This window comes from Alosa pseudoharengus, unplaced genomic scaffold, assembly GCF_046254945.1.
Source record: "Alosa pseudoharengus isolate Yale_2024_CS ecotype anadromous, Long Island Sound unplaced genomic scaffold, YU_APseudo_1.1 YU_APseudo_1.1_scf_24, whole genome shotgun sequence".
NCBI classification, from domain to species: Eukaryota; Metazoa; Chordata; class Actinopteri; order Clupeiformes; family Clupeidae; genus Alosa; species Alosa pseudoharengus.
In genome coordinates, this window is record NW_027468689.1 from 22,082,509 (window position 1) to 22,101,499 (window position 18,991).

General features: G+C 45.5%; 1 protein-coding gene across 2 annotated transcripts in view; it reads left to right on the forward strand.

Annotated features, from left to right (window-relative positions):
- Positions 1–18,991, forward strand: part of pcnt (pericentrin) — a 54,900-nt gene that overhangs the window by 12,752 nt on the left and 23,157 nt on the right. For both annotated transcript variants that reach the window (XM_076303476.1, XM_076303477.1), the window contains exons 12-28: positions 12–112; positions 313–424; positions 885–1,131; positions 2,050–2,128; positions 2,574–2,790; positions 3,525–3,766; positions 4,574–4,953; positions 5,264–5,681; positions 8,111–8,308; positions 9,656–9,853; positions 10,256–10,408; positions 11,121–11,321; positions 14,476–14,636; positions 15,607–15,809; positions 16,455–16,663; positions 16,865–17,009; positions 17,822–18,013. In XM_076303476.1, coding sequence (XP_076159591.1) covers positions 12–112; positions 313–424; positions 885–1,131; positions 2,050–2,128; positions 2,574–2,790; positions 3,525–3,766; positions 4,574–4,953; positions 5,264–5,681; positions 8,111–8,308; positions 9,656–9,853; positions 10,256–10,408; positions 11,121–11,321; positions 14,476–14,636; positions 15,607–15,809; positions 16,455–16,663; positions 16,865–17,009; positions 17,822–18,013 — 3,456 coding nt within the window. The remainder of the gene's footprint in view (positions 1–11; positions 113–312; positions 425–884; positions 1,132–2,049; positions 2,129–2,573; positions 2,791–3,524; positions 3,767–4,573; positions 4,954–5,263; positions 5,682–8,110; positions 8,309–9,655; positions 9,854–10,255; positions 10,409–11,120; positions 11,322–14,475; positions 14,637–15,606; positions 15,810–16,454; positions 16,664–16,864; positions 17,010–17,821; positions 18,014–18,991) is intronic.

Consider the following 18,991-nt stretch of genomic DNA (forward strand, 5'->3'; position numbering starts at 1 on the left):
TGTGTGTGTAGGTGCTATAGAGGAGCTGGTGGCCAGTCATAAGGTGGTGTTACAGGAGGAGCAGGCTCGCTCCCAACAGTTAGAGGAGAGAGAGAAGCAGCTACAACAGGAGGTGAGCAAGTTTATTTCATGTTTATCTTAATATCCCATGATGTCAAATATTTGCTGTGAATTGGAAAGAGTAATACAACTGATATTCTGCCTTAACTTTACGGCAGCACCTGTAGATGAAAGTATTTACTTCAAAGGCTGAATGAAAGTGTTCTCACACCTTCGTGTGTGTGTGTGTCTGTGTCTGTGTGTGTGATTCAGGTGGAGAAGCTGCAGGTGGAGCAGGCTGATCTTAAGGTCAGCTCTCAGCAGGAGGTGGCACAGCTGTGGTCTCAGCTGGAGGCCATGAGGTCCAGCCGCCTGGAGCTGGGAGGTGAGGAGCAGCCTGGAGCAGCACTGCTCAACGGCGCTGGCCACCAGCATGGGTCACTCTGGCTGCAAAGGCATTCAGAGAAAACTTGGGGGGGATTGTTGTAAAGATGCTTATGGGGAAAAAAAGAAAATGGTCATCCCCGCGTGGAACTGACCCAGTCTAAGCCAGTTGCTGTTTATTTTAGCCTTTGAATAATACTACTACATACTATTGCATCTGTATTTGCAATGATCCATATTATTAGTGTTGTAGGATATGACGATAAGTGTCTTTGTTATTATTTATTTTTATTTCTTTTCTATTCTATGGAAACCGTAAGATGCTATGTGTTTTTATCCCATCTCATCTTAGGACTTCTGTAATATTCAATTACATGAACTGAACTTTTTTTCTCCTTTTATTTATTTAATGTCTTTCCTCTCCTCTTTTTCTCTCCCTCCCTCCCTCTCTCCATTCCCAGAGCTGAAGGAACAGCTGATGGCACGGTCCTCGCGGGTGGACGATATTGAGCGTCTGAAGTCCGAGTTCACGCAGCAGCGGCGCGACCTGCAGGAGCAGAACGAGTCTGAGCTGGAGAACCTGCGCACCTACTTTGAGCAGCGCCTGCGGTCCAGCGAGGAGAGCCACCGTGAGGAGATCGCCCTCCTGCAGCTGCGCCTCATCGAGGGGGCCCTGGAGGAATCCGTCTTCAAGACCGGAGACTCCACGTAAGCTGGAATACATGGAAATAAATTGACATTTCAAACTGGAATATCTTTTATTAACCTCTACATACACAACGCAATGGTTCTTTGACTAATTACTTAAACCTGAGGCTTTTTCTTATTTATTTATTTTGAACTCCGGCACAGTCAAGCTGATACTGTTTGGACATATTTGGTATTCCACAAGGGTCTGGGGGTTTCTCCCCTGGGAATTGTACCGGTAGTTTTTGTGATCTCGTTGATAGACATACTGTATCATAGTAGCCTGTGGTGCAGTAAATGGAAGCTCTTAATGGCGCACACCACTAACGTCTATGAAAAAAATATATTAATGGAAAAAAACTGGACATGTTCTAATAACATCTAAGTAGTATTGCTTGTTTATTGTTAATCTGCGATGATGTGAGCGCTAGCCAGTGGAGGGCACTAAGCCCACCATACACCTGGACAATATTGTGCGCCTCCCCTAATTCTGAACGTGGAACGTGAACACTGCTATATCAGCAATTTGGATGGCGTGTGCTTTAGCCAGTTTGGTTTTGGTGAGACCAAAAATTTAAATGAATAAAGTGCAGAATCTGTACAATAAAGTCTACTACTGAAAATGAATATGACCATAGTTGCCCAATACCAAACCTAAGGCAAGACAGACAAACTAATGCACTGAAATTCAATGGCATAAACTGCAATTATCTTATAAACCTTATAAAGTTTTAGGTTTGTGTAAGATATGTGTGACTTATTGTGGCAAATTCATTTAAATGCAAATGAGGGATGAGACATTAATAACTTTACCTCAGTGTTGGCTAATGGTGGACCTCCAAGCCATCCTGCACTTGTGTTCATAGGACTGCTGCTGGGCTTGCTTGTGCATCGTGCTTTTGGAAGATGTTGGTAACTGCTCTTGATGTTGTCCCCCAGTTTCCTCTCAGAAGGGAGAGCAGATGAAGAGAGGGATGAGAGGATGGCAGAGATCACCCAGCAGCTGGAGAAAAACCAGGTAACAAACAACTTTATCCTTCGTCCATCTTGCTATGCTTGCATTCTGTGTCCTGTGTCCTGCTGTTCCCTGTTAAATGTGTGGATATGTGTTGTTTTTCATTTTATTTTTCATTTATTTTTCTGTTTTGTTTGTATTCTGTACAGCATTTTGGTCAATGTAAGCTGTGTATAAATGTGCTTTATAAATACATTTTACTTATTTACTTACTTATCCAAAGCATGATTGTAGCACATGCAGGACCACAGAACCTCTCAAAAAAAGTGTGTGTGTGTGTAAACTACTAGTAAAACCAGTAATCTTTGTGAGCAAACAGCCCAGCCAATGCTGTTCAGCTTTGGAGCAGGAATGCGGCCATGCCACCCTTTTTTGAAAAATGCTCTCGTGTGTTTGTGCTCTGCGTGCGTGCGTGCGTGCGTGCGTGTGTGTGTGTGTGGTGTCTCAGGAGGAGCTGTTGTCCATGCGTGTGCAGCTGGAGGAGAAGTACGAGCGGGAGCTGGAGTTGCTGCGCTCCACCATGGCTCTGGCCCACCGCGAGGAGCTGCTGCAGGTGCGCACGGACATCACCGACCGCTACTTCAGCGAGATCCAGGAGCTCAAGAACAAACATGCACTGGAGCTGGAGCAGCTCCGAGCACGCCTGTCCGAAAGCCACGTCAAAGGTGAGTGTGAGAGAGCGGGAGAGGGGATGAACCATACTCTATATCTATAGACTCTATACACTACACCGGTCTACAGAGTTTATCCTCTCCTACCATATAATGTTCTCCTAGAGCTTTGTTGTTAAGATGGTGTTGGTGTTTAACTGTTTAAATTATTAGGAATATTAAAAGTGAAACGTTAAAGGAGAATTCTGGGTAATTTTTTTTTTTTTCACATCCATCTCCATTTCTTGAGGTCACAAGATAAAAAAATAAAAAAACATCGGTTCTACCTAGCTGGACTTGCTGCTTCCAGGCAGCTACAGTGCTACACTGGGGCATTAATCTTGGACTTTTTTTTCCGTAACGACAGTACTCAGTGACCTCGAAACAGATCTTTGTTAATATTCAGTTTTTTTTTAGAGTTTTTTTCAGTGATTTTTTTTAGAGTTACTGAATATAAATGCAAGTGAATTTGTGCATAAGATGGAGTGAAGTGTTTTAGAAAGTGGGAACTTGCTGGTTTCACCCCAGAATTACAGCATTCTTTTGGCAAGAGGCTTCTCATGGGTTAAAAAGTTTGTAAGTGTGTTTACTGATCCAAGAATGTAAGCATAAGTGAAATGTCAGCGCTCATCTTTATTCGGAATAGAAAACAGATAGAATATCTTGCCACATTTGTTTATCTTTATAAATGTTGACTATTGCACCATCACTCACCCTAACCTTTTGCTCTCTCTCTTTCCCTCCCTCAGAGATCACTCGCCTGCGTCTGCAGGCCGCTCAGGACGTGGCGCGTCAGGTGGAGGGGGAGCTGGCGGAGCGCGGCGGGGCCCAGGAGCAGGAGCACCAGGCGCGGCTGGCCCAGCTGCAGGCCGAGGCCCAGAGGCTGCTGGAGCTGGAGGCCCGCATCGCCCAGCTGACCCAGGAGCACGTACGCGAGCTGGAGCGCGTCGCCACGCAGCACCAGGACGAGCTGCGCCGGGCGGAGCACAAAGTAAGACGGCATTCTTATCATGCGTAATCCTCCTCCCTTTCTTTCTTTCTTTCTTTCTTTCTTTCTTTCTTTCTTTCTTTCTTTCTTTCTTTCTTTCTTTCTTTCTTTCTTTCTTTCTTTCTTTCTTTCTTTCTTTCTTTCTTTCTTTCTTTCTTTCTTTCTTTCTTTCTTTCTTTCTTTCTTTCTTTCTTTCTTTCTTTCTTTCTTTCTTTCTTTCTTTCTTTCTTTCTTTCTTTCTTTCTTTCTTTCTTTCTTTCTTTCTTTATGTCTTGCATTTGTGTGGATGTGGCAATGAAATATTGTATTCTATTCAAGATTTTCTGTTGTTTCTGCTGTTCTGTTCTTCCTGTTAGCACAGAAACGGTGTTACTCTAATTCCCATTTTCATGAGTTGACGGTGCCTGTAGCTGAAGAGCTCTACTGTTTTGACTAGATTCTTTGTATGGTCACATGTGACCCAGAGCACAATGGTTCACTATTTATGTCAATATCTTGAATTTGCATAAACAAACGTGGTTTAGACTGGTGCTGCTGCCACCTAAGGCAACAACAGCTGAAGAATGTTATACGCTAAATTGCAAACTGTGTTGAGGTACTGTTGCTAGGAGCATCTCTGAACCTCATGATGAGTCATGACTTTGTATCTGAATGCCCTCTCTGTCCTTCGCCAATGTTCCCTTTCCCCTCACTCACTGCCCCACCTTCTCCCACTCCTCCTCCTCCTCCTGTTCCTCTTCTTCCACTCCAACTGTCCTCCTCTTCTCCCACTTCCACGGCCTTCCTCCTCTACCCCCTCTCCCTCCTCAGCTGAAGGAAGGCTTTGCGGAGGAGCTACGTGCCCGTCTCGAGGAGTCACGTAGCGAGGAGCGCGAGCGCCTCTCCCAGCAGGCCCAGGAGCAACAGAGAGTCCTGCGCGAGGAGCTCCAGGTCCAGTGGCAAGCCCGACTGGACGAGCAGCGCAGCATCCTCGAAGCCGAGCTGGACGGGGAGCGGGAGCGTCTGCGGGCACTGCATGCCAGCCTGGAGGCCGGCGACACCCCGCAGCTGCTCGCCCTCCGCCAGAGGCTGCAGGCGCAGCACGAGGGCGAGCTCCGCACCGCCCGCGCCACCATGGCAGCCGAGGTCAAGGAGCTCAACACCCTGTTGCTGGAACAGAGCCAAGCTCGCCTGACGGACGCTCACGACAGGTCAGCAGGCAGGGTGTTGAGCATGAGAGCATGAGAATTTACTGATGCCAGTGATTTCAGTCAGCGGAAGTCTGTGGCTGAACCTTGGTTATGAATATGCTCCTGTGGATGTGTGATGTAGTTCAGAAAAATAATCACAAATAAAGATTGTGATTTGTACACTATTAAGTCCAGACCTTTTCTATCATATATTTTCATGTCTTTTCAAAATAGAGCAGATATTTGTGCTTGATTCTTGATATTTCTTGAAAATATAATTATTTTCTTTCTAAACATCATGCTAATGCAAATCCAATCTTCACTTCAACAGGTTCCAGGAGGAGAAGAGGGAGCTGGAGGAGAAGCTTGCCCAGGAGAGGGACTCCGCTCTGAGGGAGCTCCAACAGAAGCACCAGGCCGAGTTGGAGGCCCAGAAAGCTGAACTGGACAAACTCACAGCTCAGATTGAGCAAGTTCAGCAGGAACGCCAGAACCTGACAGACAAGCACCAGTCGGAGCTCGAGTCCATCTCCACCAATCACGAAGCGGCCTTGCACGCTCTGGAGGCAGAGCTTGCGGCCAGGCACAGGGCGGAGTTTGAGAAGCTAGAGGCGGTCCTCCAGGAGGCTAACGAGGCACAGCTGGAGGCCAAGGAGGTGGAACTGGAGAGGCGACACCGGCGCGCCAACGAGGAACTGGAGGCCAAGATGCTGGCCAACATGGATACGCTTGAGAACACGTACCTGCAGGTAGGGCTCTGCCATATGACGTTACGTTATGTTACATTACATTACATTACATTAAATTTGGCTGACGCATAGTAGGTTTAGCTGGGAGGACCAGCAGTTCAGTTTTTGAGAGGTTTAGTTAGAGGTGGTGTGCCTTCATCCATGTAGATATGTCTGAGAGGCAATCAAAGATCTGTGCCGAGACCAAGAGGTCATCAGGAGGAAAGGACAGATGGAGCTGTGTGTCGTCTGCATAGCAGTGGTATGAGAAGCCGTGCGAACGGATAATCTGTCCCAGAGAGGTGGTGTAAATGGCAAAGAGAAGGGGGCCCAGCACTGAGCCCTGGGGGACCCCTGTGGTGAGATAGTGAGGTGTGGACAGCTGTCCGAGCCATGATGCTTTAAACCAGTGTTTCTCAAACTTTTTCAGACCAAAGACCACTTAATCAATAAAAAAAAACCTCACGGACCACCTAGCTAAAAAAAAGGGTAGACCTACTTAAATAGTTACTTACACAATAGGCTTACTCACTGAGCCACGTTGCTTATTTTCTTTGCACCTTGCTTATGGTGTCAGAGGATTCATATGATTTAAACTGGCATAACTTACACAGGCAGCGTTGCAGAACTGTTTGGATTTACATACAAGTTGGTTCAATATGGCAAACAACTCATCTATATTATATTTTACCACGTCTGCTCGCGGACCACTTGGGATAGCTTGCGGACCACCAGTGGTCCCCGGACCACACTTTGAGAAACACTGCTTTAAACGAGCATCCTATGAGGTAGGATTCAAACCAGGAGAGAGCAGAGCCAGAAATACCCATGTTTGAGAGTATAGAGAGAAGGATGCAGTGATTTAACCGTGTCAAAAGCAGCTGAAAAGGGGTTGGGATTCCGTAGTACCACATTCAGGTCCAAGTGCCCACAGGGACCCATGTTCAAATCTGACCCACAGTCATTAACCAATCCCACTCCATCTCTCCCACTTGAATAAAGGCAAACCCCCAAAAATACTAAAAAAGAAACATGAAAAGAGGAAATTGTGAATACTAATGCAATACTCGTAGCCCAAGTACATGACCACAGGTAGGCCTGCTTTAAAAATAGAATGGGGGGGGATCTCTGACTATAAACTAAAACATCATATTGTTAGGCTATTTTTCTCCTGCCCTCGGTGGGTTAAATGAAAGATTTGCTGAGGCGAGGTTAACAAGTGTTTACTCGCAAATTCACGTTCCCGCAGCTGGCCGTTTTGAATTGCTTTGCGAAACAAAACTAATCTGCACTGAGTGCGATTGTAAATTTAGCTCGGCTCAATAATATAATGTTGTCTTGGAAAGTTATTGCTTATTAACAAGTTATTTCATTTAGCATTATATTTTCCATGTGTCGATGATGGTTAGACATAACGTTCTTAGGGAGCGCAGACCCTTCCAAGGCCAAATGTAGTTATTTGCAACAAATCTGAAAGTGGACCTAACTAAATATTTTGACTTGCTCAGTGATGGGTGTTTAATTTGTTTGTTTTCTGTGTAGCATATAGATCAGACTGACATAACGCACCTATTGCTGAGACGGGCCCCTTTAGTTGGAATATGTGATCATTGCAGCCTCAGTAGACACGAGAGGAGCAGAAAGACACCAACATAACATGAGTGATAGATGTATTTCTTCACAAAAATTATATCAAATAATAATGGATGGAAAATAGGTACTAATAAACCAGACATGCTAGAATAGAGACCAGAAAATGGGCATCCACAGTCCCTTTCTATCAACACCAATGATTTTTATAGATAAGGATAGGCTTCAAACCAGATTGTCAACATTTATGTTGTTTGGTCTGTTTTTGGCTGCATACATGAAGGCCAATGTGAGCAATGTTTTTTCCCTGGTTTGAGGTAGTAATCAAGACATTTCTTCCAAGGATGGCAGGTCTGAAAATATTTTCTCCATCAAGTTATTCAATTAGGCTAAACATGGCCTTAACTCAAAACAGCTGGTAGGCCTACTGTTAGGACTATGTCATTTTAATATGTAAAAGTGTCAAATGCAGCCATACTTAAATTCTGCTTACTGTGCGTTTATTATAATATGATATGATAATATTCAATATTGCAGGTCTACCTATGTGCATGTAATGGAAATGTCAGTTATTCCCGATATCCCTTGATTTACGTGTTAAAATTTAAAATCTTTTTCAAATCTTCTGCCCTATTTCAGCCCTTCTGAGTTTGCAGGTATGCTATTTGGAAGCTTGTGTTCTCAACACATTCGAGTGTATCAAGACACCTGCCAAGTTTGAAATCAATCGGACGAACGACAGATGTGCGAATTCACAAACAGAGACGTTTCTGTCATTAATAGATAGATTGATCTTGCTTAAAATAAACATGTTTTTTTTTTTTTTTTTTCTCCCTCAAATGGCCCACCGGTACGTGCAGGAGATCCAGACGGTGCGTGAGGAGGGCGAGGCGGCGCTGGCAGAGTTCAGGGCGGAGCTGGAGGCGCAGCACAAGGCGGAGCTGAAGCGACTGGGGGCCGAGCAGCTGTCAATTACCGAGGAGCTGAGGAAAGAGCTGGCCAAGGCTCACCTCGACAAGTTCAACGCCATGGCCACCGAGCTCAACCAAGCCCATCAGGTGTGTGTGTGTGTGTGTGTGTTTTTTAAACAAGATATAATGAACTGGCATGAAAAGACTTCTTCTATCCGTTCTTTAGCATTTAATGCACACTATATAGATCAGATTGTTCTCTTTAGTTGTGTAATGTGATAAAGCTCAGTTGTGTTTTTGTCATTGCTGGCTGGATTTCAGCCTCTCTTCGAGCATTTTGTCCTCAGTTGTCCTCCTTAAATGGCCCCCCATTATCCTCTGAACAATTTCTACCAGAATAAAAGGCTGACTTCTATAATGGACACAGCTGTGCGTGTGTGGGAGTGTGCGTGTGTAGGCGTGTGTGGGAGTGTGTGTGTGTCAGTTTGTGTGCGGTTAATGAGGACTGATGGGGAAAATGGTTGATGCTACGCAACATGGAACACACACACACACAGCCATACTCCAACACACTGCCCTCTATGGACACCTGCTTGGAAAGAGTCACTCCCCCTGATAATTGTGTCTTTTGTTTTTGAATGTGTGTGAGAGAGAGGGAGAGAGTGCGGTTAGTCAGTGATGTGTGAATTTGCTGAAGAGGAAACAGACTTTCATTCCACATATAGAGTAGTTGCATTTGTAGATCTGGGGTGAGTGAAACAGTCTGAAAATGGCAATAGAAATGTGTGTGTGTGTGTTTGATCTTTTTTTAAGTATGTGTAGTCATGTGGAGTCTTATCTGTGACCGTTGAAGGAGTGGGTGTGGTAACTTCTTTTGACTGGTTGAGGTGTGTGTGTGTGTGTGTGTGTGTGTGTGTGTGTGTGTGTGTGTCTCTGGGTAAGCACACTAATGAACTTTGCTACCACAAGGGAAGTTGGATTTTTGAAAAACTCTTGTGTGTGCATGCATGAGAAGGGGATGGTGATTGGCTGGTGAAGCAGAAGTGTTACTTCCTCAGTGCTATGTCATGTGTATTGGTCTATTTCATGTTAGCCTGCATGTTTGCCACTCACAGCTGAGCTGAATCCACAGCAGGCCTTATGTGCTCCACCTGGTAAGGTGTGTTTGTGTGTGTGTGTGTGTGTGTCCTCCTTGATTTGTTCAGTTTGAGCATGTCCAAAGTTGGTCCATTTTGTGTTCATTGTATGTGTTCATGTGAGTGTTTTCAATGAGTTTTCAATGTGTGTGTACATTAGGGGTGTCATGATTTCAGTATTAAGTCAAACTTAAGAAATTCATTAATACTAATCTAATTGAAAAAAGATCGAAAAATCTAATCGAAATGTGACTAAATCTTCAAATTGTGACACCCCTAGTGTACATACATGACTGGTGGGTGCGCATTACTGTGCTTTCATTTCTATATATTTGTGTGTATGTTTGTGTGCGCGTAGGCAGAGCTGTCGGCAGCCCTGTCCCAGGCCCAGGCGGAGCACTGCTCAGTCCTGGAGGCTCTGCAGCAGCAGGTCCTGGACATGGAGCAGCAGCATAGCGCCGCCCTGCTGGAGGTCCGAGACATGAGCAGCGCAGAGAGGCAGCAGCTGCAGCAGCAGGTCGACATGCTCCGCACCCAGCACCAGCAGCAGCTGCAGGTGTGTGTGTGTGTGTGTGTGTGCCCGTGCACTCACTACAGTTGGCACACACACAGTATGCTCCAAATTATGTGACCTTTTTAAAGCTTTAACAAACCACACAGACGCACTCGCTTGTTAAATGATGTTTGGAAACAGTTCCAAGGGTGTGTGTGTGTGTGTGTGTGTTTACTGAATGAATTTGTGCCATTGCTTTTGTCACTGATGCCATTTAGTTGGATTGGGGATTTATTTTTTAATCCATTGTGAAGCCGCCCTGCAGCGTTGTACTTCAACGCTCTGAAGTATCATTGAGCATTATTGACACAGTTGGGGTGGTCTAAAGAGAGGTGTGTGTCTGTGTGTCTGTGTCTGTGTGTGTGTGTGTGTGTGTGTGTGTGTGTGTGTGTGTGTGTGTGTTAGGAGCTGAACGGTGCTTCTGCCCGTGAACTGGAGGCCTTGCGGCGGGAGCTTGAAGAGGAGACATCGCGCCAGCGCCAGCACTTCCTGGAGGAGGCAGAGCTTCTCAAGTGTCAATCAGAGGAGCTTCTCCAGCAGCGGATCAGCCAGCTAAAGGTAGGAAACGGCATGGGTGTGTATAAAGCCTCCTATTGGCTTAAATTGTGTTTTTAGCCTCCACCCATTTCCTGAACAGTCCAATGGGAAATAAGACCACAGATTACTGTGGAGGTTAATAGGTTTTGGCTCCCAACATCTGGAGCAGAGGCAGCCCACCGCTCTCTAATACATCAGTGGGTTGACCCACTCTAATCCTCTCTCTCCCTCTCTCTCTCTCCCTCTCTCTCTCCCCCTCTCCTGCTGCCCATGGCTCTTAAGATTATGCCCCACTCTGTGTTTACTTCCCTCCCGTTCCTTCTTTTTGTCTCATCGGAGCACATTGGCTTTGAGTCCAGTGCCTGTCCTGTCGTGTCGTGACCAGAGCAGCGGCTAAGCTCCTCGGAACTAATGTAAATGAATGAATGCACTTTTGCAGAGTTAGCCGCTGTTTGGCTATTTCCCATGAGGGAGCTTTAGCTCGGGCCCAAACCCCCCCACACACACTCCCCCAATAATCCTACATATGGGACAACGTGTTAAGCCACGTGAACAAGAGCAATGAAGAGAGGGGGGAGATGGTGAAAAAGGGACTGGCACTTTAGTCATTTGTTTGATGCAGTCAGTCATTTGTGTGTATTTGGAGCCATGTTTGAGTTGATGGGAGCAGAGGTGATTGATTTGATTGCTGTGGACTACATTTCCCATGGTGCCGTGTGCTTGGGCCTGTCAGGAGGAGAGTGAGCGGGAGAGGAAGACCGCGGAGGAGGAGAAGAAGCAGGCTGTGGAGGAGCTGACCCGGGAGCGGGAGGAGGCGCTGGTGGATCAGGAGGGGAGGCTGAGGCAGGAGCAACAGGAGCTGGAGAAGAGCTACAAGGACAAGATGGACCAGCTCAGCGTACAGCTGCAGCAGCTGGACACTGTGGTGGCTCAGGTAACACACACACACACACACACACACACACACACACACACACGGCTCGAAATTAGCACCCGTCAAGCGCCAATGGCGAGTTATCTAGATATTTTTGTATTGGCGGCTGAATTATGTGCTGCGCCACTTTGGCGTGTGGAAAACAGCTGCTTATCAACTGTGAGAATAGGCTACTACAGTCTGTCGTGTTAAATTGGCTTGCCATATCAACTCTGCTTCGTATCAGTGATCTGTTCACCCAATGGCCAGGATTTATTTTCCGATAATGACCAGTGGACAGTACATTTTATTAGGCTATACGGCTGCTTGCCAAAACGAGAAAATGAAACTTCACGAATCTTAGTTATTTGGTTACTGCATGCGTCTACTGAGAAAACCAATAGATCGCGACACAGATAGAACTTGAAAGATTCAGATGTTGCATAGAAACTTATTACTTGCTTACTTTCACTTTCAATGATCACAAACGAACTAGGCTACTCACAGAATTATATGAAAGGAGTCATTCATAGCTCAAAACCCATTGCCACTGTCATTATATTTTTGCAGCGGTCATTATAGCAAAGATCCTTCATTACATTACTAACCAAGATAGAGCAACGTAGCCTAATTTGTTCACTTCGCTTCAACACTCTAGGATTATAGGTTAGAAAAATTATTGGACCTCCGAACATTGGGAAGGCCCGTTAATTTAAATGGAACTTCTGCAGTGTTCTGAAGCTGTATAATAGCTACTTTCAAAATAGTTATGAAAAGCAGGGTTTGTGTCTGACCAATATTTTTTTTGTTTTTTCATTTGCCAGTAGAACAAAAAAAAACATTCACACACGCGCGCATAATTATCCTGGTGCTGTATGGGACCTGTTAATGTGGTCACCGTCTAATGCATCCCTCAGAGTGGACTAGTGTTTGGCACAGGTACAGTTTGGCACAGCTTTTCCAAAATAAATCACACCTTCCCCCCCCACACACACACACACACACACACACACACCTTCCCCCCACCCACACACACCTTCCCCACACACACACACACACACACACGTCACTCTCCAAATCAATCCAGTGTAGTCATCAGTTGTGTCAGCCAGTCGTGCTGGGTCAGAGAGGGGACTATGAGGAGAACTGGTTGCCATTGTAGGCTCAATCCTCACTTTTGCTTAGCACCATATTGCAGATGCCTGATCGGTATTTGCAATATCTTTGGTACTACATTGGTTTCGGCAGATAACAGCTTAAAACAACACAATGCACTTCTGCTAAAATAACATCTTCGAACTCATTTAGGTGCTACACTTTAGGTGACTTACAAAAGGTGGAAAATGAAGTATCTGACATCGCAAGTGTGCACCCAGAATGCTTGATCTTGAACCGTGTAACGAAGTTAATTGGTATCATGACCCATTTTGGGATGAATTGTATACTCTTAACGCTGAATAGTGTTGATTGTTGATGCTAAGGGGCAAAAATATAAATATAAATGCCATTGTGTTGCTTTACAAATTGTATTCTAAGCATCGGCTGATATGAAGATTTCTGCGGATATTCCTGGCAGATAAATCGGCCCCACCTGTATGGTTTCAGAGGAAGCTTCATACAGATCTGTTCAAATAGGATGAGCCCTACATTTTTATTTGAAAAAGTTGTGTCAAATTGCATATTTACATCTACACCAAGTTTAAATGATTTTCTTATTTTGTGTGTCCAATAGATCAAAATTTAATTTGAAAATCATTATCAGACAGGTGTTTGAGTTTGTATAAGGCATGGTCAGTAATTTAGGCTGGCTGAGTCTGCGTGGGTCAAAGTGGTATCTGTAATGCCATCCTGGAGATGCTTTGCTTTGTGACAGCATGGGTTAATGATTGTGTGTGTGTGTGTGTGTGTGTGTGTGTGTGTCACGTTCCCTTTGTGATTATTCTCAGGTGAATGAGTTAGGTAGACATGCTGTTCCCACTTGGCTTGTTTGTCTGTGGGGAAAACTTGATGCACATGTAGAAGTTAATTTTAGCAGTCCCTTTTGTTGATGCTCTCATTGCACATTGCCGTAGTGATGGAAGTGAAGCCATAATGTGTGTGTTTGTTGCCATGGTTTCAGCTTTGTTAATTTTAAGATTTTGGGCTGCTCCCCCCTCAAGATTAGTGAAAGGAAACACTCCATGAGTGAGGGGGGCGGGGGGGGGTTGCCTCAAATGTTTGTTTCCAAGGAAACAGATGTGTGTGTGTGTGTGTGTGTGTGTGTGTGTGAGAGAGTGTGTGCGGCAGTTGGCCAGGTGCAGTCAGGAAGCAGGAGCAGCGCTTGGGGCAAGCGTGGTATTATACCCTCCGATTTACCTTTTCCCTCTTTCATCCTCTAGCTTAGACTATCTCTCTCTCTTTCTCTCTCTCTTTCTCTCTCTCTTTCTCTCTCTCTTTCTCTCTCTCTTTCTCTCTCTCTCTCTCTCTCTCTCTCTCCCCTTCCCCCTCCCTCCTTCTTTTTCAGCCTGCTTGTCTCTTTTCTTTATCTCTGCTTCCCTTGCTCTGTTTGTTTTGTCTCCCTACCCATGGTTTGTTTCTTCTGTGTTTATCTGAATCTCTTTCTCTTTCCTCCTCTCTCTTCTAGCAATTTCTGTCCCTCTCTCACTCCCACACAGAAGTTAGTGGCAGCATGGGAATGCTTACAGTCATGTTGGAACAGAAACACAGACTTGGTTCTCCCTGTTAGTTTGAGCATGCATATGGACTCACTGTCCAGACTTTGCTGTGTGTTGTGTGGCTGTCTCATGACTGAGATGGTTTACTGAGGCTGCGGAGGAAGACAAACTCGACAGAACATCAGAATGCATCCTCATCCTGGAGTGGATTTGTTGTGGTGTTTTTTTAATTTGTCTATTTTTGGAGCGGTGTGTGTGTGTGTGTGTATGTGTGTGTGTGTGTATGTGTGTGTGTATGTGTGTGTGTATGTGTGTGTGTGTGTGTGTGTGTGTGTATGTATAATGACTGGGTTTCTCTCTCTGGCCACAGTCCTGCTTAAGGCCTAAGGTGTGTGTGTGTGTGTGCATGTGTTTATGTCTTTCTGACCCAAATGTGGTTTCAGGTGTGTGTATGATAATTATGGCAATTATTATTTTTTCCTCTCTTCCCCTAATGAATAACTGAATCTCTCTCTCTCTAGTTGCGCAGTGAGGTGAGTGGCCTACAGGGGGAGCTGGCGGGGAAGAGCAGTGAGATGTCCACATTGGAGGGCCTGTTGCAGCGCCGCGAGAGGGAGGGCCAGGAGGGAGACAACCTGGTCACCATGCTCCGCGACGACCTCGCCGAGGCCAAGCAGCAGAGGTCAGAGATCACCATGATTTAAAAGACCCACCATCGGTTTTGGGTACAAAACGATGTACAGTATCTGTTGGGAGTGGAAACTAGCATTGTTAGACCTCATTGTCTAACAATGCCACACACACACACTCTCCCAGTCACGTGTGAACAAGGAATGGTCAGATGATAATAGTAAAGATATTGCTTTAAAAGGCAAGCCATTGTAACTTCAACCCAACTCAACAAAAGCACTTAAAAACATTTGTCGTTCTGTCAAACAAGGATTTAGCCGTGAAGTGCTTTAGTTCTGCTGCGTATTAATGTTCCCTCTCCGGGGTGGCATTTCAGTCTGTTGAGTACCTCGTGGGTGTAGAGTGACGAGTAGTGAATGTCCCAGCTGGCTTTTCAGATCGTCATAGAGTGCATACTGCCGATCCTGCAGCAGTCGTGAGCAGCAGCATCAAACCATTGTGAGCATCAGAGCGATCAGTCTTCCTGTACGCGTAGGACGTATTGACTTGTGTGGTTGTGTGGGAGATGAGTAAGCCTGCTGAAAGGTAGAACTCCAGGCAAAGTTCTCAGCTCCTCTGCAGTGTTCTGGAGTATTCAGAAGCCCGTAAAGGAGCTGGCTTACTCCTATAAACTGCTGCACTTCAACTAAAGGCCGTAGCGAACCCCTTCATGAGACTCTTTGGGAGAGGGAGTATAGTCTGAATTGTAAAGATCTAGGAGAGAGTTGAAATGTGCGAGTTTTGAGCAAGCATTTTTAATATCAGGGAACCAGAGTATTGGAATATTGTGTAAAGCAAAGCTGATATTTAGCAAAACAACTTTTTGTACCTGACCCGATTGTCAGGCGTCAACACTGCTGCTGCTCCATCACAGTGCCCAATCTGCTTTGTCTGCTTTGGGAATTATGGAATTTTCATGTCGCAAACTTCCTCAAAGCGGAATTCCGCATTAGTGTAACTGTAATTTGTGGTGGCTTTCCCAGGCAAACCCTGAGCGAGGCCAACGAGCGCCTTCAGCATGTGGTGCTGGAGATGCTGAAGAGCGCCATGGCGACGGAGGAGCTGGTCAGTCGCAGGATGGGTACGTGTGCGTCCGCCAGCATGCCCGCCGCTCCCGGCACGGACAGTGGGCTGGAGCACACCACCTCGCGGACCCACGGGCCAGCCGGAGACGCACCTGGGACAGGTGAGGGCATACACACTCTTACACGCACTCGTTATAACACACACACACACACACACACACACTCCCAGTCTCGTGTGAACAAGGAATGGTCAGATGATAATACTTGATCATAGTTGATCATTTACTCATTAACTGGCATTGGCTGACATGTAAAGTTTTTCATAAATTATTGTACATTTTAAAATATATATACCTGTGTGTGTGTATATATAATAATATAAAAAAAACAAAAAATATATATATATATATATATATATATATATATATATATATACACCGGTGTATGTGTGTGTGTATGTATATATATATATATATATATATATATATATATATATATATATATATATATATATATATATATATATATATATATATATATATATATATACACCGGTGTGTGTGTGTGTGTGTGTGTATGTATGTATATATATATATATATATATATATATATATATATATATAATTTTTTTTTTTTTTCTTTTCCCCTCCATTTCAACACAGACAAACATAAAGCAAATGGGAAAGTGGATGGAAAGTTGTTGTTTTTTTTTCTTCTGCCGTTTGGTTTAGTGGTCATTGTGACTCATCCTTCCTCTGTCCCTCCGTCTCCTCTCTGCCTGTCCCATTCTCACTTTCCCTCCCCAGGCTCGGAGCCGGCGGTGGACGGTGAGTGCGGCCCGGACGCCAGCCTGTGGTCACTGAGCGACGAGGGCCTGGAGCTGTCCCAGCGGCTGTGCGAGAGCCTGTTCGTGGGGGCCGAGCTGCAGCAGGAGGAGCTGCTTCTGGGGGCCGGCGCCCGGCTGCGCTTATCCGTCGATAAGCTCCTGGAGTTGGTGGACCAGGTCACTAAACAGGTGAGGGGCTCTGTCTGTGACTGTGTAATAGCAGTCGTGGGTATTACCAAAGTCAACGATGCGGTCACTGTGGTGTGTGTGATCTGTGAGGGTTTTGTGTTCATGCTTAACAGGAGCCATCACAAAATAGTACATAGTGCTTACACTAATTTTGTGCCATTTTTAATCGCTTCAAGCTGTGTGTGTGTGTGTGTGTGTTAGGTGGAGCAGACGGAGCGTTTCAGTCAGACCACTACTGAGGAAACGGCTCAGCTGCTGCTGCTGCAGCACAATCAACTCCTGGAGCAGCTGGACCAGGAGTCCAGCCAGAAGGGCCACCTCCAGCTGGAGCTGCACAAGGCCGAGGGTGAGTGCTGTGTGTGTGTGTGGGGTCCAGGAGGCTAGCCACTAGAGCCACCTTCAACTAGAAATCCTTGAGGCCGAGGTTGAGTTTTCTGTGCGTGGGTGGTGGGGGGGAGGGTCCAGGAGGCCAAGAACTGTGCAGAGATGTGTGGGCAGGTACACTGTGTGTGTGTGTGCTCATGAGTGGATCAGGAGGCCATTCAGATGAGCCTTATCTAGCAAGAACTGCTCAAGGTTGTCTGTGGGTGGGTGGTTTTGCAATTTACTGAAAGTGACCTTTTGTATTCTTTTCATTAGTATTAGAAGTATGTGTGTATTTTTGAGAGAGCGGAAAATATCCCCTTCTGTGTGGGATGTGAGTGTGAGAGCTAGGGCTGCACGATTTGGGGAAGATATCTAATTGCGATATCTGACAGATATTGAGATTGTGATTTGCGATATGATTTTTGAATGTAAATGAATTGATTCAGTTCAATATTACAAAATGTCTCTAATTTGTGCCACCCCTGATTGTTGAGCACGTCCGGTGCACAAAAAGCACAGCAACCCCCGACTAATTGTGAAGCTCACCATCAGAATTTCTGTGCCCCTCACACACTACGCACACCCTCCAACCAGAAATGGCACATTCAAGGAGGATGAAATGAATATAAAAGTCAGAAATGTAACAAAATGATTATGTGATTATAGCTTTTGTGATTAGGTAATTGCGTTGGTTCATATTGCGATTGCAATAATTATTTAGCCCTAGTGTGAGCGTATCACTCTAGGTGTGTGTGTTAATTAATCACCACCTCCTCTCTACCCCCCCCTCAGGTCTGCTGGAGGGCTATGTGTGTGAGAAGGCCTCGCTGGAGGAGAGTCTGCAGCAGAAGGAGTCGCGGGAGCAGCGTCTTGTGCAGCAGCTGGAGGAGGCGCGCGAGCAGCTGCAACAGCTTAGCGAGGAGCACACACTCCTGCTCCGCCAGAGGGACGCGCTCAGCGCCGGCCTCGGGGATGCCGAGAAGGGTGAGATAGGACGGGACGGAACTGGAGGAGGGCACAGGGCCATGGGGCTGGACAGGGATGGGATGGGGACACAGGGATGGGAAGGAGACAGTGGACGGAGGAAGTTGGGGACATTATGGGAAATGTTCTGACTGCCAGCCCAAATTCATTTTATTTTTTGGCATGTCCATATGGTGTCCAAGTTTGTATAGCAAGAAGCCATTCTAAATCAGATTTTTGCTAAGCAAATCTAAAACAAATTTGGTACTAACGTTAAGTGTCTCGGAGTCCAGACACCCCTGCTGCTTAATTCAGTTTCGAATAGAGTATCTCTCATCCCATCAGGATGACTGAAGTGCTGGAACTCATGCTGCTGCTAGGTCAAAAGTAGTTACATTGTTTGATTTAACGCCTACATCACCACAGCAACTCATGCAGATAGGCTGGTGATGCCTGGGCGTACACATCCGATCTGATTACTTGCACATAACAGTGCGGAGAAAATATCTGATTTTAGGTAACCAATCCCATTTGCCTGGAGTCTGAACATTGGCCTCAATGTAGTGTCCTTACAACACCAGTCATATCATGGGACCAATCCCCAAGGACCAGAGATGCAGTACGATCACATGCCCGCCTGTCCTGCACTGGAAAAAGCTTTGGATAAAACCGCGTCAGACAAATAAATCGGAACATAATGGGGTGGTTGGAAAAATGTAGACAATGTCCGAGAAGTTATTGTTATGCATCATTTTCATCTTATTTGGTGCATTCTGTGGATATTTTGAGCATGAGGTGTTCTGTCGATTTTATAATGTTAGTCATGTTTTGTCCTGAGTATACAAAGTATGTGGGAAATCATTGCATGCACAGAATATGCAGTGTGTGCGCGTGTCCATTATTTGCTAGGTGTTTTCTGTAGGTTGTGATTGTTATCAGTACTGTAACAGATGTACAGTAGTTGCTGTGGTTTATGTGAGGTGTTGAGGATGCTGAGCT